Source organism: Hetaerina americana, unplaced genomic scaffold (genome assembly GCF_022747635.1).
Source record: "Hetaerina americana unplaced genomic scaffold, ioHetAmer1.1.p SCAF_135, whole genome shotgun sequence".
In the NCBI taxonomy this organism is placed as follows: Eukaryota; Metazoa; Arthropoda; class Insecta; order Odonata; family Calopterygidae; genus Hetaerina; species Hetaerina americana.
Window position 1 is genome coordinate 509689 of NW_027286459.1, and position 24226 is coordinate 533914.

At 39.8% G+C, this 24226-nt stretch overlaps 2 protein-coding genes across 3 annotated transcripts in view; one reads left to right on the forward strand and one right to left on the reverse strand.

Moving 5' to 3' along the window:
- LOC139686230 (uncharacterized) overlaps positions 1-732 on the reverse strand; it is a 64180-nt gene extending 63448 nt beyond the window's left edge. For both annotated transcript variants that reach the window (XM_071583389.1, XM_071583388.1), the window contains exon 1: positions 558-732. The gene's annotated coding sequence lies outside the window, so the exon portion shown is untranslated. The remainder of the gene's footprint in view (positions 1-557) is intronic.
- Positions 733-4203: 3471 nt separating this feature from the next.
- The window catches only part of LOC139686232 (CD63 antigen-like), a 37373-nt gene continuing 17350 nt past the window's right edge, over positions 4204-24226 (forward strand). Inside the window, exons 1-2 of the mRNA XM_071583390.1 lie at positions 4204-4377; positions 23937-24125. Of these exons, the coding sequence (XP_071439491.1) occupies positions 4315-4377; positions 23937-24125 (252 nt within the window). The 5' untranslated portion in view covers positions 4204-4314. The remainder of the gene's footprint in view (positions 4378-23936; positions 24126-24226) is intronic.

Below are 24226 nucleotides of genomic sequence, written 5' to 3' on the forward strand. Positions count from 1 at the left end.
CGACTATTAACGGATACGATGAATCACGATGAAATGACGGTGTCAGCACATTCATTAGTCTGAACTCGACGACTGTTTCTTCCGAATAACTAATTAATGGTTTCTGGCGTAACTTTATGGAACCGATTCATTATAAATAAATGAAAGGACTAACTTTGTAGTTCCACACGAAAAGTTTTCGTGTGGAACGACAAAGTTAGTCCGAATAACTAGCTTAATTTCCTTGATTTCATTACTTTTCTCTGAAGATATGTTGTCGCCATGTTTCTATCGTTTCATCTACACGTTAAATGCTGAATAAGAACAAGGATATCCCGATAAAAGTATACATAGAAAGCATTAACCACTGACAAGACTGTCAATCGAAGATACGTATGTACACTGGCGTACCGCAATCCAGAAGTATTTTGAAACATCTACAAGAAACCTGGCTTAGACCAGGGATAAAATATCTTGCAGTTACTTACCAGTGATATCTCAGAGATATTAACCATAATTAAAACCTAGTAGAGATGTTTTAAAGGGATATTGTGCTACTTTTATAATGATCAACTCACCATCAAATCGACATACGTGTAATTTGTCTTCCAAACGTCCAAAACGGTGTCATTTAACATAAGCGATGATAAGCTATCGAAAAAAATTCTTCCATGGCTGAATGCTGAAGAATTTTCGCTTGCAAACAAGGAATTCTCACTTATAAATAATATCCTGTCCCAATTCCACTACATAACTTGCCGACCGTCACACAAATCGTCTTTCCTTATTTTGCAAATACTTGCGAAGCGAAGCCTAGATGGAGATTAAAAAAATGTAATTAGTTCCAGAAGCTAGTTTTTCCAACCGTCCCAAGATGGCAGCATAACGTACTGTACTTTTAATGCCGAACATAGTGGGCTTTTTGCAATATTTTAGAATTTTATTTTAACAGAAAACGGATTTAATGAGCCATTATAATACCTGTACACTCGGAAAAAGTATTGAAAGTACTCGAAATATCTGTATACAGTATATATGTATTGCATAATGCAATTGAAAAATTGAACTTGATATACAGAAGAGGTCATTGACATTTACATTCTTATATAAGCTACGGAACAATCTTTTGGAATGCCTTGTCCTCGAGTCTCAATGTGACAAAATGCAGTACAAGATAAGTTACTCCTGCTTCAAATTAATTAATTATAGAACTACGAGACAAAATAGTGAACTAGGTACTGAGATTTACCCTATTTTTACCCTGTAGATTGACCCATAGATTTACCATATATGGGATTACCCTTCATTAAAAAGGTTCTGAAAAACTGTTCAAAAACAGAAATAGTTCTAAGCCATTATTAATTTCTTACAGCTTTCCCCATACCTACACGCACTCAGCTAGCATAGTGATCAATACTTCTTTTGACCGAATCAAAGTTCCGACCAATTATGCAATTGATGTCCTGCCTGTAGATTAACGTAACCCAGTTGGTTAGTATTTATAAAACTTAAACATGAACAGGTCCAGAAAGTTCATTAACGACCGCCTCATAACGTTTTCATAGCAGTAAAGTTCTCGTAGCAAAGTTGTTCAACACGTGATGATATTTGTACATTGAAGATAGTTCAAGAAGACTACAAATTTAACTATTTTTACCAGCAAAAGTTTATATTGAGAAGCTTCGCGCTCGTTTCATCAAGGAAATTGAATCGGACAATATCATCATCAAATATGGAGCAAGGGAAAACCCGGAAACACGTTGAAATTATCGTAAAATCTATGGAAATTCGTTTGGAATACAAAAGTAAAATCTCCCATTAACATATGCTTCTACTTATACCTAAATAAGCCACACATTTCGGCTGTTCTTTTATTAACACGCAAACGTAGTCCAAAAGTTGGCAACCTGAGACATGAATAATTGAAATGGCGTCAACCGTACACCGCACATAACTTACTTTTGTATCCATGGCATTGTATCTTCTAAAGGTATTTGAGCCATGAATTCCACATTTGTCAATATCCCACCACCACATAAGCACAACACAAACTTCATAGCTCAAACAAGAGTTCACGATATATTCTGAATGCATGAGCATAGCAACTGAAGCAACAAAGGTTTTTAAATAAATGTGTCAACATGAAACAACGCAACAACAAACGCAATTATGCACAACAAAGCTAAGCACGAAATCAGTCGTCGGCAGAATCGAGTTTCGATTCCTCATTAAAATTAACAATCGGTTTGAACAGTTCAGAGATCACAGATGATTTAAAACGGCAGAAAAGAACCGGCGATGGAAGGTATTTTCTGTTGAGATGACGGAAGACGCGATTCCAGTGATAGATAACAAGATATCCCAGGAAAAAACTCGAAGGAAACGGAATTCCGCAATATCAAGGTAATCAAGCCGATAGTGCTTGTATTTGGACTTTTTCCCTTTCGTCTGTAATCTCGGGGATAACACATTCGCATTATTTCATAGATATGCTTTATTATCTATGTGTTAATGTAAAAATTTCTTTGAAAAACACAATAAACAACAACGCGAGCGATATTGGTTTTTATTGGATTGGACTGCCGTAGGAAATTTCGAGCGAACTATTCAATAATCAGTCTTTTCAATGAAAAATATTCGCAATTTTTACATTTTTCGTTTGTTATAGTTATTATAAGGTCACTGAAAGTGGTATTGAGCGAAATAGGTATTTTAACCTCATTTGAAATTATTTAAATCTCTTATAATTATGGAACAGCGCAGGTGATAATGGACACCCCATGCCATACTCCTCTTCCTAACACTGCCCATCTGATCCCTCAATCGCACCTAATTAGAAGCCTCATAGACATCTGTATTGGTTATAAGGATTAGCTTTATATCCCTATTCCAATCTACTCCTATTTTCCGCAATAAATTCATTAAGTCTACCCAATTCACTCTGTAAAACGCTCTGTCGAAATATTCGACGCATACAATTTCATCCTTATTTTGTTATCCTATGTTCTTCTCTCTATAAATGATATCATTATTGCAATGGCATCACAGGCGAATCTCTCCCCTTCCCGAACCCATCATCCCCTAAGCATCCCCTAATCATTTGCATCCCTGATAATCCTTAATCCTCTTGTTACGTGATGTCACTTTAGCTCTCAATTCGAAATTTAAAGTACTGTTTTATATTCCTCACAGATGACTACCTTTCTTTTTTTTGGTATAACATTGATCTTTTGATTTCCTCTCGCCAAATTTCTTCCTCATAAACTCTACGAATTAGTTCATAAAAACTATTCCTCCCAGTTATTTCCTAAACCATTACGTATTTCCTTGAGTAGGGGATATTATCAATTCCCGATGAATTCTTTGATTTAAACTCCCTTACTGTCGTGAAATGAATTTTTGCCTTGTAATTTGTGAACACTGTTTCGTAGATTTCGGAAAAGCTTATGATAGAGTTAATTGGGAAAAACTAGTGAGTATTTTGAAGAAAAGACGAATATATTGGAGGGACAGGAGGCTATACCGCAACCTGTACATGTCTCAGACTGAGGCGAAGAGAGGGGTTTGCTGGGAGAAATCCTATGGAGGCAGGAAAAATGGATGAAAGGCGTATTGATCGGCAGTAGGATGCTGAAGATTGTAATAGAGGGGAGAATGTTAAGCAAAAGAGGAAAGGGAAGGAACGGGATAGATAGGGGATGTCTTAGATAGGGAATGAAGGGAGGAAGGAAGTACGCAGAGATGAAGGGGGACCTGATGTAGAGTAGGTTGCTGGATTTTGTGTTTTGTTTTGTTAGGTGTCACAAAATATTTATTTGGTAGTTGTGTCCATGCAAAAAACCTACCTTAACCGGTGGATTACCTAATAACAATAATTTGTAAACCCTACACTTACTTTGGTATTACACAGAAGTGTACGTGATATTACAAAGTTACTTCCTTCACTTCAGTATGTTGCTTAAATCCCATATAGTTACACCTGAGACAACGAATCCCTTAATGTACTTTATTTTAGGTTAACGGACATAGTTGAATACTTTATTTTTTGCAGAAAGATTATGGCTTTGTGTGTTCTTCCATTTTCGTAACTGCATGCGAAAATGTTTCATCTTAACTCTAGAGTTTACGCTTTATTGCGTTTCAAATGTCGGCGCGAAGAGGTTTGATTAGTCCCCGTCCGATGGCGGGACGGCTGCTCACTTCCTCTTTCCTCGTTGTCGGCTATTGTGGAGTCGTCATCTAGTCAGGCAGCTGCGCTTTACACACATCTCCCGTCGAAACGACTTTCATTTTCATTTGTCCAGCGAAAGTAGCGGATTACAGTCACCCTTCAAGATGTTGTCCAAGAGTTCGGCTTGTGTGAAGTACCTCCTGTTCTTCTTCAACCTCATATTCGTCGTGAGTACACAGATTTCTTTCACTTTGATCCGCGCATATTGCTCGGGTGGTGTTGTCCCCGAAAGCGATGTTGTCGTTGATACGATTCATCACGTGAGGATGAGTGTTCTGGATGGCAGCCATGTTGCACTCGTAGTCTTTATATAAGCAGATGGAAAGGATTTTTAAGTCTCCACGCATGTTTCGACGATCAACGATGCTTATTTCGAAGCTTAATGTTTGAAGTGTGTGTTCAATTCTCACTTCATCTCTCGTTACTCTCTCCATTTCTTGAAATTAGTTCGTTTTGCCAGTTTGTTCGCCTCTCTTGACAGCAGAGTTATTTGAATCATTAATTTATTATTAACTTGCGAGTGTTAATACTTGATAGTACGCTTAAGTCATGACGGAATATAGGGAGTTATCTCTGGTCTTCATGGAATTAGTACATGTTCACGTTGGAACCGTACAATTAATAATGCCTGATCGAAACTTCATTCCAGAGTCCTGAATGTTTGCAACGAGGTTGTATTTGTGTCCTTGGCATTAGTATTAAGTCTCGGCAAATATCACTTAGTTGTGATTGTGCGCATCTATAACTTTTTGAGTTTGTTAGCTGTACACTAAAGTCTAGGGTTGCATAGATCTACGTGGAACTGTTAAGTGCGCAAATGCTAAGACCCCTCTGTAATTTTTAGCGTTCTTTTCCTGGTTAAGATGACGGATATTGAAGCGGTGCTTCTCAAGTAGTTCTATTCGTGGATCAAATGTTAAGAATACCAGTTTGCAACTATCGCTACCCTGCGGGAAGATGGCTGAGTATTGCTTGAAAGGCCGTCAGCTTAATTCGCTTTTCTTAAAGGTAAAAGCAATTCTAGAAAAAAATCGCAAATCTTTGATTTGTGGTAAACGTTTTTATTTGGATGAGGTATCCAGTTTGTCGCCACATATGTTGACTTCGTCGATTGACTGCTTGTTTGTTAGTATATCAATCGGAACCAACAAACGATGGTTGTTATGTGACATGAATCATTTAGTGCGTCATTAATTGGTGTCAGATACTTTTTAATGTTTGTGTCATGCTTGCTGGTAATAATTCCCGATACCGACATCGCAGCGTTGAACCTTATCTTTAGCTGGCATTTCTGGGAAGTGCGAGGCCTGTTGTAATCGAATCAATTATCGTATTAGTTATGGCGGTTATTCATCGTCACCATGAATTCTTAACCGCCAGTGTTGGCGCGACTTTTAAAAATTACCGTTTCTGTACTACGCATAATCCTGGGTAGCTAGAAATGTTTTAATGTAGCCATACTTAGGTCGTGATTCATGCGATATCTCCCAAGTTGTTTAGACTTTATTTAAAGTCATGTTTTTTCGGGTGTGAAGGAGATTCAAACCTATTTCTGATTGCAACCATGAGCCCGTATTCCCTCATGTCGCCGAGATGAAGCAACTCTGATGTTTTTCTCGTCTTTAAACAGCTACGGAGTGAAACCAAAAATCGCCTTCTGTAATCGGGGAATTATAATAATCAATATTCCCTTGGGATTGATTTGTTATATCCATTTCTATCTCCTTTCCACCGTGCTGTGCTTTACGAAAGTAAAACCTGTCGACCTAGATTTACATAATTCTTATATAATATCACGTCTCCCCTTTGAAAAGCCAACTGAAATAATTCCTGTGTTACGTAATCCTCATAGCCGGTCGGAAAAATCAGGTTCAACATTTCTTGTGTTATTTAATTATTACTTTAACAGTTCGACATTAGAAATACTTCGTAGTTGTTAGAGGCGAATGGTAAACCCGTACCGGTTGGTTGCTAAGGATTTGTTGTTATAAACAACGTCACCAAGTGTTTTGACGGAAATATTATATCAGAATTCCCTGCTGTGCATAAAATGTTTGTCTGAATAACACGCACGTGATTATGGTATGAAATAAGTGCTTAAGTTTTCTTAATCTAGCCGTGACAGCCGTCGGCCATATTATAAAGAATTACATTAATTATTAGCTAATAAGTATTAACATACGGCGATCTATTACCAGTCAGTGAGCTATTCTCGCTTCCCTAGCACTTAGTACGTATAAATTTAATAAAATGATAGAGTTGTGATCGCAATTTCAGAAGTAATCGATAGTGTTTAATGTTTAAACGTAAACATCGTACTTTCCAACCAATAATTGCCCACTAGCACTCGTGATTCGCCCTCAGAACTATATTCTGTTATGTAAGGCGAGAGTAAATAAGTTTGATTTACCCTCAAACAAATATTCAATCGGTGTATAATATTTTGACAATGAGAACTCAAGGTCATCAACAATATTTGGTTGGCGACCTCGAGTTCGCTGTATTCTATTCCGCAGGTATAGTAAACATGGCGATTTATTCAAGATGTAACACTCTTTAAGAAAGGTCGAAGCACTCTTCTATTGAAGGCTCGTGGTGTTAATTTGGAGTGAAATGAACTGAAGGACTAACGATAAACAAAGAATCGATATTCCCCGATCAACACATCGAGATCACAGTGACACGGACACAATTTAGGACAAGGGATCAATAATTATTCTAAATCGGGTGACCTGAAACACACCTGCCGTGCACTGCCCTGGTGGATAAATAGTATATGTAGGTCATAGGTCAAGAAGTGTCAATCGGAACGTCGAGTATACGTGTCATTTGGTAAAATTTTCAGAATTTCGTTTTGGTTTTGGAGGTTTATTAGAGGTTTTTGTAACATTAAGGAAGTCAATTCGAGTGTAGACACGCTCTTACGGTATTGGGTTACTGCTAACAAAAGAGTTGTGCATTCCTGGCGTATAATATGCATGCCTGTCTTACAAAAAAACCATAACTTTCGCTGAAATATATAATATTCACCATAGTGTTTACGTAACATCACCGAATTACCTTTGTTCAAGTGTGTTTTCATTGATTTTTGGATAAAAAGTCTAAACGGCATAGTTTTAGTCACATTTCCATGTAAACAACCCAAAATAACAGTAAATTTTTAACGGTTAATTCTCGTCATATCCGTTACAGAAATGATAATTACGATGAAGATTGCTTATTACCAAATATCAACGTAGTGTACCCATGGTAACGCCTCGTTTTAGTTACGCAACTGTTTTCAACATTCTTGTTTGAATTGACTGCCGATCTTTTAGCTGGCGGATAGAGCTTCTGGGACATGGCCTAGTTGTCTGTCAAACGTATTTCTGAGTGGATACACATCTTCCCTGATGAATTTAGATGGTAATACACGATTTGCATGTTCTATCTATCGTAGGTGTTGTAGATATTGTCATTGCGAAAACATTAAAACTCGTAATATATTCGTTGACTTAACAGACTGGCTTTCTGGGCGGGCGGTTACGTATTATTACGTAAGGAGTTCGCAGGTAGACTCGTATCAACTGCTTTCCCATTAACTGTTCCGTGCAATCACTTTCTGCTGTCTCAAGACTAAAAATACAGGGCAACATTTTACGAAAAACTGCCAAATGGCGAACGTAAACATTCATAATGGAAATAGATGCAAAGACGGGATAGAAATGTATGAAAGACTAAGTAGATCTTGGTGTAATTTACGCTTCCTCGGCAGCGCCCAATTGCTAGTCCGTGGTTCGAGTCCCGGTCAAGGGATTCTTTTTAACGTTTGTTGTCTAATAGATTCCGCCTTCCCCACCTCTCCTGTGTTTTTATTCTGTGCGTGTTGATATTACTTTACCTTATATCTATTTCCATGTGAATGAATATAATATATTTATAGTTTATACAAAACTTTAACAGCAACAAACAATATAAAAACACCCAGAAAAACACTCGCACGTTATTTCTGAAGAATTTCTACGGAATTTAGCTCTGTATTCCTCGGAAGAAACAGTACTACTGATTCAATTTCCATATATATATATATATATATATATATATATATATATATATATATATACACACACACACCCACCCTGCTGGCTAATAATTTTACCTGAACATGACCCTCCCGCGGTCGGACAGTTTTTTTATGACTCCTTGTCGTTCGTGGAAAAATGTCATCTTCAAATCCATCTGGTCTACCCCTAATCTCTCTTAATTTTTATAGCATGATCTATCCTACCGTAGTACGTTTGGGGTAATATTACCTTTTCACCATCACTGCCAAAGAGACCTTCCAATTAATGCAATTTATCAATCTGTAATGATGTTACCTTCGTGCCGTTGCAGGAGGTTTTCTTCGCAAGCAGTCAGCCATGAGGTGTGGTAATCTTTCTTAAGTTGGAATGGATTTGAAGTACTTCTTTTATTCTTACCGTAATTTAAATCCTTTGGACAGCTTTAAATGTTGATTGCTTTTCCGTTTTACTGATACAACAAAGCCCAAACAAATGATATCCTCTTGTTAATCTTGACGACGCGCCAAATAAAATAAACAAGCATTGTTGATTAACGTTTCTCGCTTGCAGTTAATCTAAAGATCCCGTTGTAAATATTAATCGAAGATCAAACGACTTGAAATGCGTGTTGCGTCACTCAGCCAGCCACAGGTGTAGATTATGTATGTAAGTGCCTGGGTAATCAACAGTTAAGTAATGAGTAATTCGCCCCTGATAAGACGTTTAAAACTTTTATGTTTACATATCTTTGATGGAGTACATTGTTGGTAATTGTGTTTCAAGACGTCAAGAGGAAGTAATTTCGTATTATTCCCAGCGAGGGCAGAACACCGCCCTCAGGATTTCGGTGTTTAAAGGATATGCAACCTGAGTTCATTCGCTGTTTAATGAAAGCACCCTCCTTGGAAGTCCTTTAAGGCAGTAGTTAGGCTTCTTAGTTCTCTATCGTCCTTGCAGGTGCATTGTGTCATGGTGTCCATCCATCCATCCATCGCCCTGAGTCAAATTTGGGCCCTCTCTCTCCCTCCCTAACGCTTGAGAACTGCTAAGGTAGTACTCAGAATTTACTGTTTGTCCTTCAGGAAGAAATTCGTCATGAAAAACACCTTCGATATCAAGGAAAACCAGCGCATGACTTGGGTTAAAGATCCGGCTTTTTCTTTATTTTTTTTTGGTTTGGTTTAGTCCACTTGAAAACTTAAGTTTTCCTGTCAGAGTCTTATCACCGTAAACAGCTGTCAACCTGTCAGTTTTTTCTTATGATAACTTTTACCATCGCACTTCACCTTTAAAAACTGGATACGTTGATTCGTTGCTCCATGATTTCGTCCATTTCCATTTTCGACGACCAACAGTATAAAAACAAAAGACAATATCTAACTAACATTAGTGGGAATACCATAACGCACGCCTCGACGATCCGACGTGCGATACGTGGCAATGGGAATTAAATTTGTAAAAATGCGTAGTAATACATTTGTTGGGAAAGGAGTAATTCCCTCCCTATTTAGTTAAAAAGTGAAACAAACCGAAATCGCGCGAGGGTAGATTCCTTTTAAATACTTGGGGTGTAACAATTACTTCTCACGATCTGTCCTGGGGAAAGCACATATGTGGAAATATGTGGTTGTTCTAATTAAAAAATTGGGATTTGTAAAAAGAGTTCTGGGTAAATGTGACGGAAAAGTGAAGGAACGATGTTTTCTTGCCCTGAGTCAGGCCCCACCTAGAGTATCGTATGCTGCCAGTATATTTAGGGGATCCTCAAAGAGATAAACTTGATTTCGGAATTAGTTCAAGTTCAGCAGATTGAGGGAGGGGCTAGATTAGTCACAAACATTGTTATGACCAACGCAGTAGCGTAATCACTTTGGCTAGAAAATTTAGGCTGGGATTCCTATACACTGCGGTGTTTACAATACAGATTACACTTATTAAATACACTTAGAAGATGGGTCCTTTTCCGATGACATCAAGAACATAATACGAACCCCAACGTATAACGGGCGGAAGGACCACTAATATTAGATCAGAGAGATGATAGACTACAAGACAGACAGGTTTAAAATGTCATTTTTTCCAAGAACAATAAGAGACCGGAATGCTTGTAATCGAAATCCCCCACTAGTCGGCTCGACACAATAAGTATTAACCTACAAGATGCGCATGGTTATACGATTATATTTGTTTGTTTTTTGCAGGTTCCCCCCACCTTCCCCCATCCATAATCCCTTACCCTTTCCTCCTGGTGCTGCACCCCCTGCCACACACCTGTTTGGTGGCTCGCCGGGTATTGATGTAGATGTAGATCTGCCAAGCACAGGCGGCTCCATTATTGGGTCTCAGCAGGGCTACTAGCGCTTCTCTAGTGGGCGGGGCTATAGTCCGCATCATGACAGCCAGTTTACACCAATTCGCGTATATATTGGACGTACTTTCTATTATAATTGCAAACCTTCCATGCTTAATTTCAGTCCATAATATACTGCAGCATTTAATTCTTATTTTGCCCAAGTTTCAAGAAGGCATCGACTAAAAGTTAGTATTTTCTTTAGAATTTGTAAAATGTTGCATGCAGAATTGTTAATTACACGAGAGTATAAATTAAATGAGGTTCCACAGGTCAATATCATCGCGTATGTTTTAACCTTAAGGCAACGCAAGAAATGCAGTGTAAAAAAAACGAAATAATATTTTTGAAAACCGTTACATAACCGATGTTTGCCACCCGAATACTTATCACCCGAATACAATGAATATTTTTCAGAGGTATCTCGGTCCCTACTTGAGGTGCTTTGTGGAGGGCACTTTGAGTGAGAACGGCGTCCGTCGGATGGGACGTTAAGCTGCTGACCCCTTGGCGCCCTTCGGTATTAAGAGTAGGCTAATGCCGACGCCGGGTTTCTCTCCACCCTTCATCCTTTCCACTGCATGACGGCTCGAAACAAAATTTTGCATTAATGCATACAATGTTTTGTTCTGACTCATATAAATTTGTGGCTTCCGCGTGCGTATTTTCTTAATTACGGGTGGTGACCTAAAACAACCCCCCGCCACACATCCTTGCGGGGTATTAGCGAGATGTGTAGCGAACAGTTTTCAGAGAGCGCGCCGCCAAGGAGGAATGAAGCCCATTCCGAACCACACAATATCACAGAAGTTGACAGAGTGTAGGGACGTATGGACACCGAGACAGCGCAATTAGCCACGCTAGGCCGAAACCTAAGTTGTACTCTCTCGACAGGCTAATTACGTGTGTATATATATATATATATATATATATATATATATATATATATATATATATCATTGTAGTAGTACGGATGGACCATCTCGTTAACCAATGACGAACCGGCATCACCGGCTGGGGGCCGATGGCAGGTAACGGGTTTCTCCAAGCCGACCCTTCGCGTCACGTGACCAACCTCCGGAGAGAAAGAGAGAGTCTCGCCAGACATCGGAAATCCCTCGACCTTGGCCGGCACTCCCTCTGCCGGGCATGTGACACGACGGCATCATAATCACGAGGTAGGCCTCACACGTCACACGTCCCGTGATGCGCACGTGCGTATTAGTCTTATTCATCTCTTCGACGTACTGTTCACAATCGAGGCACTAGGTTCGACGTCATTTATGTCGTAGGAAAACTCTGTATGAAGGCGAGGTTCATTGCGATAACAGTCCGTTTAAAAGTATATCATACGCGCCGATTCAGTGTGTGTGTATGAATAGGAAATTCTGTTCCCGAAACACGCCGTATTGTTTATTTGGAATCCAAAATTTGTTGACACTGTTGCCGCGGGAGCAATGACTAACAAGTGAAAAACGAAAGGTTAAATTGATGGAGAAACGGTTCTTATTCCATTAATGAGACAAAGAAACAGGAGTTTTCGGAAGTGTTTATAAGCAGTTTAAATGTTATCCAGATATATCGGTCCTAGTAATAGTCACTTCAAAAATCCCGCAATGGTGTGTATGTATGTACATATATATACTCACATAAATATATATATATATATATATATATATATATATTTATGTGTTACATATATATATTTCCTTATATATATATATATAAGGAAAAGGGATAGGAACACATATAAAGGACGAACACAATAGAGGTGGGGAAGGCGGAATCGAACGGATCACAAGAGTAAAAATATTTCCTCAACCGGGACTCGAACACCGGATCTTTCCACTTGCCGGGCGGATGCTCTTAACCACTTGAGCTATCGAGGATAGTCAATTTACCCTGAGCTCCGTGGGTCTAATATGTCGCCAAGCGCCCCGATTCTTTCAACCAAGAGATGGCGTCAGGGGGCAGTTTCACCCACCAAAGGAGAAATAGACAATACACAAGGAAAGGAAAGGACAGTGGGTTAGAATTCATACAACATCATACAGGGAAGGAACAGTGCGTTTCGTGGCACGCATAGCCAGAAGAAAGAGATGAGCCACATTGGCCAAATACACATTCAAACACGAAATCCCGCCAAACGGCGAATAAATACTCATATATACAGAAACAGATATAAGGAAAAGGGATAGGAACACATATAAAGGACGAACACAATAGAGGTGGGGAAGGCGGAATCGAACGGATCACAAGAGTAAAAATATTTCCTCAACCGGGACTCGAACACCGGATCTTTCCACTTGCCGGGCGGATGCTCTTAACCACTTGAGCTATCGAGGATAGTCAATTTATCCTGAGCTCCGTGGGTCTAATGTGTCGCCAAGCGCCCCGATTCTTTCAGCCAAGAGATGGCGTCAGGGGGCAGTTTCACCCACCAAAGGAGAAATAGACAATACACAAGGAAGGGAAAGGACAGTGGGTTAGAATTCATACAACATCATACAGGGAAGGAACAGTGCGTTTCGTGGCACGCATAGCCAGAAGAAAGAGATGAGCCACATTGGTGTTCGTCCTTTATATGTGTTCCTATCCCTTTTCCTTATATCTGTTTCTGTATATATGAGTATTTATTCGCCGTTTGGCGGGATTTCGTGTTTGAATGTGTGTATATATATATATATATATATATATAATATAATATTAAAATATATATATGTATATTGGGTCGCGGTAGTCAAGTGGGTAGAGCGTTGGACTGCTGACCGGAGGGTCCCGGGTTCGATTCCCGGGCAAGGCACTCCTGGGCACCTGCAGCTGCACCTAAGCTAAAGTTATTTTTCGGGTACCAGGTCTTCCTGGGAAACCGTAACCGGCACAGGGAATGGAACTGGCCCCCCTTATTACCCTGCTAATGTGTGAATTTTCACACGCCGTACAGGGCTTAGTGCTGGGTGAACTCTACCATCACCTACTAAACCGACCTTCGGGTTGATTACTGTGTTTATGGTTTATATATAAATGAGTCTCCTCCCCGAAGTATACAGACACTGATCCCTTGAACGGTGTTTCCACTTGCAGAAACAGTTCCGGGATGGTGGCAAATAGTTCAGAGCTCGCCTCCACAGACTCGGGTCTCTTTATCAAACGAAATAAACCCGTATCTCATTGATATGGGATGTTTTCAGACCCATTTTATCTTGAAATTGGCGGACATCTTCCGGGCCGCTTCGAAATGGCGTGTAAGGTTTGATCGCCGACGTCCGGTCCAGCATCGACAACCTTATCACTGTCTGTTGATCCAGTTCCGAAACTTATGAGTCATACTTCGGTTGAGACTGGCAATAAGGTCGAATGGTGAATCAGGCCTATCAGCACGCCCTGTTTTATCCATAAATGCTATCACCAGTTCGACGTGAATGAAATCAAACTCATAAGTGAGTGAAAATATCGCGAATATATTGTCGATAGGACGTATTGAAAAGAGTTCTGGCTTATTGTATAAACTTTTTATTTATATTCATTCATTTACCCAGTATATCATTGGTTTACCCAGTCGGTTTCCTAGGAACCTAAACGAACGTCACGATTTGAACAAACAGAACCATCATGCATTTCCATCGGAACAACTGCGCATCGCCAAGCGTGTTTTTTTATTTTTTATTACTACCTAAAGTAACCATATTAAAATGCATTCGAAATATCTTAACTTTCGTGGGGGAAATGATATCTTACACCTATCTGTTATCAACTTTTTCTCTCTGATTTTATTTGCATGATTTCTCCTGGCGTAGCACGACAGGGTTAATAATAAATACATTTTCAGCGTCAAGAGACCTGCCTCCGGTTAATATTCAAGAGGTTTTAATATTTAATTTAGCCTTTGCTCTGATTCCCAACCCAGCTCCTCTGCTACTTTCACACGCTACTCAGTGTGTCGCGACGAATTTTCACGTATCTAGGCCCTATCTTCGTTTCACGCCTAATAATTTTAGCAATGAATCTACCTTCCTGAGGTCTGTCCAATAAATCTGAGGTTTGTGGTAAAGTTATTAAGAAATTACTGAAATGTACTGGGAGCTGTTTACGGTGATAATTCGATGTACAAAACATCGTTTTCAAGTGTATTAAGCGTTTAACATATGGCCGACGGGATGATTGACGTATGATGCAAGCCTGGGACGACCTCCAACCACCCTTGTGTGGGGTGCAACATTGATCGTGTGCGGTCCCTCGTCCTTCTTACCGAACTTCTTAATAACTGTGATCGGACTAATAGCTGATGAACTGAATTTGGGAAGAATTCTATGGTCTCGGGCTCAACTTTGTGGAGGTTCATGGTCGTTTGAATGAAAATACTTTGTAACTTCCACACAATTTATATTCGTACTACCGGTTTCAACGCTTCGGCGTCATTATCAGGTACAACATTTTTTCTGAGCACAGGGTTGTATATATATGCACTCTTTGAAAAGGAATGTTTTGTATGATTTGTAGTATTACCGGGTTGAAGTCGCTGGAGTGGTCCTCCTCCCACAAATGTTTCGCATAGTGCGAGATTGTATTAAATTTCCCGTGCGGTGGCTGCGCTTGTGATCCCCCGCGCGTGTGAGGAAGGATCTGCCAGTCTGTCCGATGCATGTGGCACTGCAGTCATTATTACATTTCAATTTGTATGTACCACTTTGGTTGATCATGTCCACCTTGTCTTTGGTATTATTTAGGAAGGACCCTAGAATGGTTATTGTTGTAGTGGGGTATCTTAAGTTAGTCCCTCGGGGAGGAAATTACCTGTTTTTTTGAGGAGATGTAGCCGTAGTAGGGGAGTATACACCAGCGTTGGTTTTGGTCCGTAGCTTCACTCGATTTATGAAGAAGTTTTCTCGTTTTTGCGTGACGTTTTTTATAAAGAATTTTCGTAATTGATGTTTCACTATAGCCAATTTTGGATGCGTTCTCCTTTATTATTGACAATTCTTTTTCGTAGCTATCTTTTGAAAGGGGAATGTTTAATAATCTGTTGATCATGAAGTGGAAAGTGGATAACTTTTGGCTTATGTTATGGAGTGAGTCGGATGGGATGATATTTATTTATTTATTTTATTTATTTACACAATTACGTTGCAATTAGGCAAATTTCCTGGTGGCAACGGTCAGGTTAGGTCAAAGATAACTACTAACAACAAAAATTACGTACGAACACATATAAAAACAGATAAGAGACAAAAAATATTTTTACGTAATGACACTTCCACATCACATACAAACAAACTTCCACATCACATACAAACAAACTTCCACATCACATGCAAACAATATTTTCAAAACTACAATGAAGTTTATTACCCAGTGGCTACTTTAAATTTCAACTTAAAACTTCTAAAATTGAATGGAAAGGGCTCAAACGAACTTCCAGGCAGCTGGTTCCAATATATGCTCCGGATATGGTCCGTGGCTGTGGTTTTTCTAAGAATTGAGAAGCTAAAGCCATTCCTCTGTTTTGAGACTGTAATGTCCAAGAAGTTGAGTTTCATGTTGGATTCCTTTTCGCATGTGAATTTTAAATTGCGGTCGCGCAAGTTGAAAGTGTTCAGAAATCTGTCTAGCTCCATATCGGTTCCTGTCCATATAGCAAAAATGTCGTCTACATATCTAAACCAACAAAACATATTCTTGTTGTCTATTGATTCACTATTGAAAAAACGTTTCCTCAAAATCGTTCATGAAAAAGTCTGCAAGGAGCGGTGATAAAGGTCATCCCATTACTAAGCCTTCATTTTGTTGATAGAAATCACCATTGAATTGGAAATAGTTTTGATGCACACACACTTTTAGCAGTTTCACAAATTCCTTGATGAACTGTAGGTCTGCCCCTGGGTTCTTGAGAACCTCTCCGGCCACGTCCACTGCTCTGGAATACCGGGATGCTTGTAAAAAGGTTGAAGACGTCGAAGGGTACAAGGGTGTGGTGTGGTGGCGGAGGGGTTTTGTGGGAGAGTTTTTCACAAAGGTCACTTGAAATTTTTCAATCCGTATTTCGGCTGGAATTCAGTACAGTCCCTGAACAGGGAATTTAGATAGGCGGCAAATTTCCGGGATGGAGCTGTCACACTGGAAACTACTGGTCTATCGGGAATTTAGGAATATCAAAAGTGCACACACTACTTTTTTAACCGAATGGCATGATGGATGGATCCTACACTCCATGGCAACGAATCTGTAATACGTTCAGAGCACGGATTATTTGCCAGTTTCTGGCAGAAAAATTCAATCACCTTGAGCCTTGATCAAAATCCTCCTTATATTCTCATAGATCTGGCCCCTTTACGACTCTTTCCTATGTTCCCAATAAAATGTAATGAAATTTAATGATTGGGAACATTGTATATCACTGGACACAAGATGTCTGGAAGAGAGACACGAATAAAGCAAGGAACGACGATAGAAAACTATTAAAAAGCCTATTTACTGCCAAGAGGACTTCTAAGGAGGTTGCTTAACTAAACAGTGAATGAAAAGACTAAGGAAATAGAATGTAAGAAGGAATAGCCATACGTATTGAGAGAGTAATTTGAAGAATTGGACAAAATCGTCAATGCAGACCAGTTTTAAAGCAAAGCGATGTTCATAAATGACCTCGGTTCGCGTATTTATTGGACAGACCTCTTGTAACGTACGCATTAGGCGATCATTATGATAATACGATATACCATCAGAAAATCTCGTCCCATTTTCCCGAAGCATCTCCTAATTCGTATGCCCGAAGACGACACAATGATGAAGTAACCGCCAACCTACTCGTACATAAATAGGTATTCAGTACATATTAAAAGTCCGGTTGCTGCCTTGGAGTGGATGACGTGGTCTGGAATAGTCGGGCATAGGCGCCATTTATGCGATCTACGCTACCTGATCGCTTGCGAATATATAGGTACAGCTCATTTCATTTCCGATTTTCACCAATCCTGTCCTTCTGGCAAGGGTGGTTGATTTGGAAAGTACCTTCTGACCACTGTGGATGCCTTGCAAGGAGAAAAGGGGACCGCCCAAGGTCATTGGACGGCCTTCCGAACAGTGAAAGTGCCCAACATTAGTCGATAAATTTCTCTTAATCCCCACCCGCTCAAATATTTGGAGCGTAATTCTTAAATACATAGTGTGAAGACGTCACGCCATTATCGTATTTCATTCTTAAAGAGCCAACTAGTTTAGAATTTCGTGCTTCAATTACTTTTAAGTCTGCCATTAGGTGCCGTTCTAGGTAATGGTATTAATTCTAGATACGAGGTATGCTCATGAAGTAAGGGCCGATTGGTCACAGGGGAAAATATACTCATATGAAACACATTTTATCGGCACTTTTAGTCAGCTACCAGCCTACTTCACTTCTCTACATAATATCGCCATTTACTTCTAAGCAGTTTTCGTATCTCTGCACCCACTGCTTCCCATAATTTCTCTGAGCATAGAAGATCGCAGCCTGAGAGTTGAACCAGTTGACATTAAGGCCGTTCTTGAGTTCCTTTTCGGTTTCGAAACGTTGACCACCAGGCCACTGTTTCAAGTGCAAGAAGAGGAAGTAGTCGCCAGGTGAAAGGTCACGACTATATCCGGTGGGGAGCCCAGAAACTGTCTCGTCCACTGGACATTCTTTGCCCTCTTTGTGTAGTGGACGGTTTAGCTATTTCGGTATACCCACCTTGCACACAATTTGTGGTATCCGAGGTTTCCCCTGACAACAGACAGTAGACAGTAGTGCGTCCAAGTCGAGGAAATTGTTCAGCCAGGCCAATAATATTAAATAGATGATCACATCGCAGTTTTCGTTCCACTTGGAAAAACAATTCCATCGGTCAGAATACTCTGGGCAAATGCCACTTTGCTCTTCGTAAATGGACGTTTTGTTCGTCCCCATTTATAATAATCACGGCACCACTGTCTCATAATCTTTCCTTCGCTCTCATAACTAACTGTAGGTCCATAACTCACGATGAATTTCATTTGCAGCCGACAATCGATTTGCAATACAAGAATCGTATGACAGAACAACGCACTTCACAGCTGGCGGGAGGATGAACTGTTGTCTTGCGGGCATTGTTGTTTACATGCACAGGGACAAGCAAACGACTTCTGAAGCAAAACAAATGCTGATATTGCTTCTCAATGGATCAGTAGATGGCCATGCAGCAATAAAACTGTATTCTGAGGTACCAATATTTAAATATAAGCAAACGGCCCTTACTTTATGACTATGGCTCTTATATTGGTCAGCATATTCAAAGATTTCAACACTTTCTTACGTTTTAGACTGTAATTGTGGCCAGACGATTTGGTATTTGCATCTTAAGCGTCGTGCTTACAGCTTTAAGTTCGCGGAGAATGTTCTTATGTTAGATTATTAAGAGATCAAAATATTATTTTCACCAAACCTGTCGTAGACAAGGTGTGATCAGAAAAGGACTGGACTGATTTTATAACTTGTTTATTTCGACATACTACCTTGATCAAATATTTCCCGGAATTTATTCAGAAAATTAAAAATACAAGTTTATTCATCTAAATCTATATTGTCCCCTTCAAAGTAATCCCCATCGACTGCAACACACTTATGCCAGCGCTTGATCCAATCCTCGAAACATTTTTTATATTCGGTTTTCGGTATGTCCATCAGTGTTTCCTGCGATTTTTCCATTACTTCCTCTCGGCTGCTAAAACGCGTTCCCCGTAATGGTTTTTTAACTCGATTGAACAGAAAGAAGTCACAGGGAGCCAAATCAGGTGAATTCGGTGGCTGTTGGATGGTATTTGTTGCATTTTTCGTCAAAAAATTACGAATAATGATAGCACTGTGCGACGGTGCGTTATCATGGTGCAAAATCCACGAGTTTTCTGCCCACATTTCTGGTCTCTTTCGGCGAATTGCTTCACGCAAACGTCTCATAACGCCCAAATAATACTCTTTGTTTACTGTCTGGCCTTCTGGCAAAAATTCATGATGCACTACACCGTTGTAATCCATGAAAACCGTCAGCATTGCCTTCTTTTTTGACTGAAAACGACGTGGTTTTTTTGGTCTCGGCTCATTTGGTGAACGCCATTCACTTGCCTGATGTCTGGATTGCGTGTCGTACTCATAAACCCACGTCTCGTCTCCAGTAATGATCCTTTTGATGAATGTGGGATCGGATTCAGCCTCGCAAATCATGTCTTTTGCGACGTCAACACGGTCTCTTTTTTGCATGAAATTGAGGTCTTTTGGCACCAACTTTGCTGCTACACGACGGAAACCCAAATCATTAACCACAATGTCTTGGGCGGATCCATAGGCAATGTTCAAGTCCTCCGCTATTTCTCTGATGGTTAATTTGCGGTTATTGACCAACATTTCTTTTACTTTATCAATTTTTTCACCGACTTTCGATGTCGATGGTCTGCCACTGCGTTCATCATCTTCGATTGACTCACGACCACTTCTGAACCGCTCATGCCACTGGTAAACGACCGTTTTTTTTAGAGAATCGTTGCCGAAACACTTTTCCAACATTTCCAACGTCCGTGCGCCACTAAATCCGTTTTTTACGCAAAATTTAATACAAGTTCGTTGTTGCAAATTTAAATACATTTCTGCAATTGTAAAAAATCGCCAACACACACAGAGATAGATGTACTCTTGGCTACGTAACTTTTGCAAATGTCAAGTTATGACACTAAGATTTAAAGGGAATATCAACAACAGATGTACCAATTTAACAAAAAAAAACAGAACTCAAATCGGAACGATGGGAGCGCCACACGGTGGTTATTCCGGGAACTTTTTGATCAAGGTAGTATACAGCTTAATCAAACTCAAAGTACATGCCTTGGCTGACGGCACACCTTTGCCAACGTTTCTTCCAGCCCTCGAACCCTGCCTGGTAAGCCCCCTCAGGGATCCTCTTCAGGTCCACCGTGCAATAAGTTTTAATTTCCACAATATAGTCGCATCGGCGCCCTTTCAAAGGTTGATTTTATCTTTAGAAACATGTTAAAGTCGGATGGAGTCACGCCTGGAGAGTAGTAGGGTGGCCGCGGCATCACGGTAGTTCCGATTTTGGCGAAAACTACATACCCGCGGGACGAATTATGGTGCGACGTTCGTCATGCCCCAAAATGCCTTTCAAAATTGCCTGACTGAACACAAAACTAATGTCGACCTCCTCGACAATCTCCGTAACAGTTAAAAGGCGATTTGCCTGCACCAAATCGTTCACCAATTTGACACGGTTGGGTTCTGTAGAAGTGGAAGGCCGCCCCGTTCGCGAGTCTTCATCTGCCCAGAGGTTCTGCCCGATTTAAAACGACTGTACATCTCAAAACGCTAGCTTCGACTCATAGCGCCATTGACAAAGGCTTGCTGAACCATTCCAAATGTCTCCGTGGCACTTTTGCCAAGTTTGAAACAAAATTTCGCAAAATCAGGCGCACAAACTCTGTTTCTCCAGCTCCTTCATTGGTGCCGTTGCACGCGGCGACGTACAGGTTAAGACACGTACCGCCGCCGCCGCCGCGTAACGACTCGATGTAAACAAACGCAACACCCCTCGTTTTAGTCATCAAATGTGTCGCTAGATGGCGAAGTGTTTCTCGTTTCGATCCGTTGAACGGTTTGCGCGGAATGAAATCGGTCCGGTCTTTTTTTTATGACACCACGTATGTCTGATTTGGCGTTCTTATTTTAAATTTCAAAATGTAAATACCACTTCATACCGGATTTAAGCTCCGCTCCCTGTATATATTGAACGTGCCCAATTAGGCACAGGCTTAATGGATGTAATATTCGTAATATAATTAAAATAATGATTAAGTATTGGGTCAAGAAATGGAAAATGAAACCGCTTTCAGCTTTAATAAGACCGATTCACATAAACAACTGTTTGGTGTTGCTTGGCGGCAGTCATCCAAACAGCAAATGAACATCGTAATGTGTTGGCAATCAATTTGGCAAATAGCGGGGTATTTTGCGTCTTTTTCAAGTTGAGATTATTTGCAATCTCTCTGTGGTCTAATATAAGGTTGAGCATAGGTACGACGCGAGGGTATTTCGCAATAAAACAGGAATACCAGCTATTTGGAACTGTTACTAAGGTCAAAGTCACTTCTTATCCTATTATTGTTCCAAAGTCACAGTTTCTGTTTCAGGATCACAGGTCCGATGTAACACTTTCGTAGTCACTGTTCCAGGCGTTAGGTCACGTGTTGTTACATATCAATTGTGATCTTTGCTACAGTCTTAATTTTGAGTGTCACGGTGTGAAAAGTAAGTGTGAGGTGAAATTAAACACGTGTTTTACAGTCTATTTTCGAGGCTAGGCTGGAAAAGTATTGCTCAGATGCTTGTAGACTACAAACTAAAACAAATAGCTAGTTCAGGTTCATAGTACATTAAAGGAGAATTTCCAAGTTTCAAAATCATGTATTTATTTCTCATAATAGTCAACTTTGTTAAGGCTAACACACTCATTTCATTTCCCAACGTGTATGACAAGTTTTTTCACTCCGTCACTGAATGACAAACTATTTCGACTCTTCTTGAATCCATTTCACTTGACACAGCTGCAATATCACCTTATCCGAGATGTAATGATTATTACCCCTTGAGGTGTCTCTTTGAATTGATGACGAAAAAATAAATAAAAATCTCAAGGCATCGTAAGATCACAAGGGAATAAGGAGGAGGGTGATGGAATCAGTTCAAATTTCAGGATTCGCAGAGCCTCTCCAATTGTGCGTGAATTGTGTGTGGAAATGAGCATTGTATTGTCCTGTTGCAATTGGCGCAAGGCAGCCTACAGGCAGGCTTTGCCTACTCTCGCTCCCCACCGCAGCCCATATTCCGTTACTTTTGGATCCCCCTTCGCATTAACCCTCTTAGTGTGGTGGGCCGATATATATCGGCTTTCGTATCCCTGGCAAAAAGTGCGGCGGGCCGATATATCGGCTCTTGCGTAGGCTATTGTTTAAATCGTTGTAACTTATGGTTTTTTGTTTAATAATTTATGGTTTTTGTGCTATCGATAGGTTGAATTCCATAGAATTACGTAACTAATTTTTTAATTTTTTATTAGCAATTTTAAATGCTTTTCAAAAAGTATATTTCTTACTATAATTTTTTGTTCAGTTTTGTATATGTCATGAAGCTCAGCCTTATTGTTTGCTCTTTATTTTTCTGAGTGGTCTTTCCACTTCGAAAAGCCACTGAAAGGCTACTAATTAATCTGTGATCATCTGTAATCTCTTGAATGTGTTATGGTGTGGTGGTGTTGATATATACAGCTGCTTATTCAGACTTTGTTGAGACGATGGAAATGAGAGCACTGCTTTGTAATCATTTTGGTTTCTCTTGCCGTCCATCCTTTCTAATCATTTGCACCCTGTGTATTGGATTACATTGTCAGCAGTTCTCTGTTAGTTAGAACTTGGTTTTTTTCCACCTTTAGATTGTAAGCACATTGCCGCAGTCTCAAGGAAAGGGGAAAAGTCCCAATTTGACTAAGGTGAGATCAGCCCTTTCAACAAAATCGAACGATGCAGAGGCTGACAAAAAAATTTGCAATTCACTGGTTTTTCTTTATATATTTATATAATATTTTCTACATGTCTTTTTGATTCTTTATTATATTTAAATATCGTAGTTTAATTGAAAAATGTTTTCAAAAAAATATTAGTATTGTCTAAAAATCGAAATATTATTGCTAAAAAAATATTCTTCAAATTTATAATACTGTAATAATTACAATTGTTTTTCAGATGATATAAATGTATTACATCATTATTAATTACAATATTATATTTCAAAATAAAAAAACTCCAAATGGATATCTAAACAAATAACTTCATAATGTTTTTTTTCTTAAGGTGATACATTTTCTTAAATTACCCTTCACACTAGTACCCCTGGAATCCCCGTCACACTAAGAGGGTTAAAGGTACAGCCTACAAACGGGGAGAGTACTTTGAAGAAGGAGAAAGAAAAGGAACAATTGATGCAGGCTAATTTTGCAAAATAAAGTCTTAATGGCCTCAGTTCACGTCTTAATTGGACAGACCACGTATATCCTTGGCAGATGGGAATACGGTAACTAACTGTGGAAAACATTTTGAAGTAAAAAAAACGACTTAATAATGGTTTGGGAAATATGGTTGATGTTTAAATAAACCTGTCTCATGTGCTGCGCACACATCAATTCTAATATTAAAGTGTACGGCATGACAGCCCCTAGATAATCATTTCGGTTTGGTAATTGGAAATTAAATTGATCCTATTTGTCTGTCTCTCTCTCTCGTCTGACAGGTGACAGGAATAGTGCTGATAGCAGTCGGTTCTACAGTCCTTGGCTACTACCGCAAGTATGACATCTTCCTGGAGCACCGGTACATCAGTGCGGCACAGCTCATCATTGTGGTTGGTGCCATTGTCCTCATTGTCGCCTTCTTTGGTTGCTGTGGCGCGGTCAAGGAAAATCATTGCATGACAATGACGGTGAGTGGAAGCACCTCGGATTTGTGGGACAGTCGACGGTAGCGGAAGAACTGGCACTGATATTAATTACCATGCAGTATGTCACCCTGTGTCCATGTTTC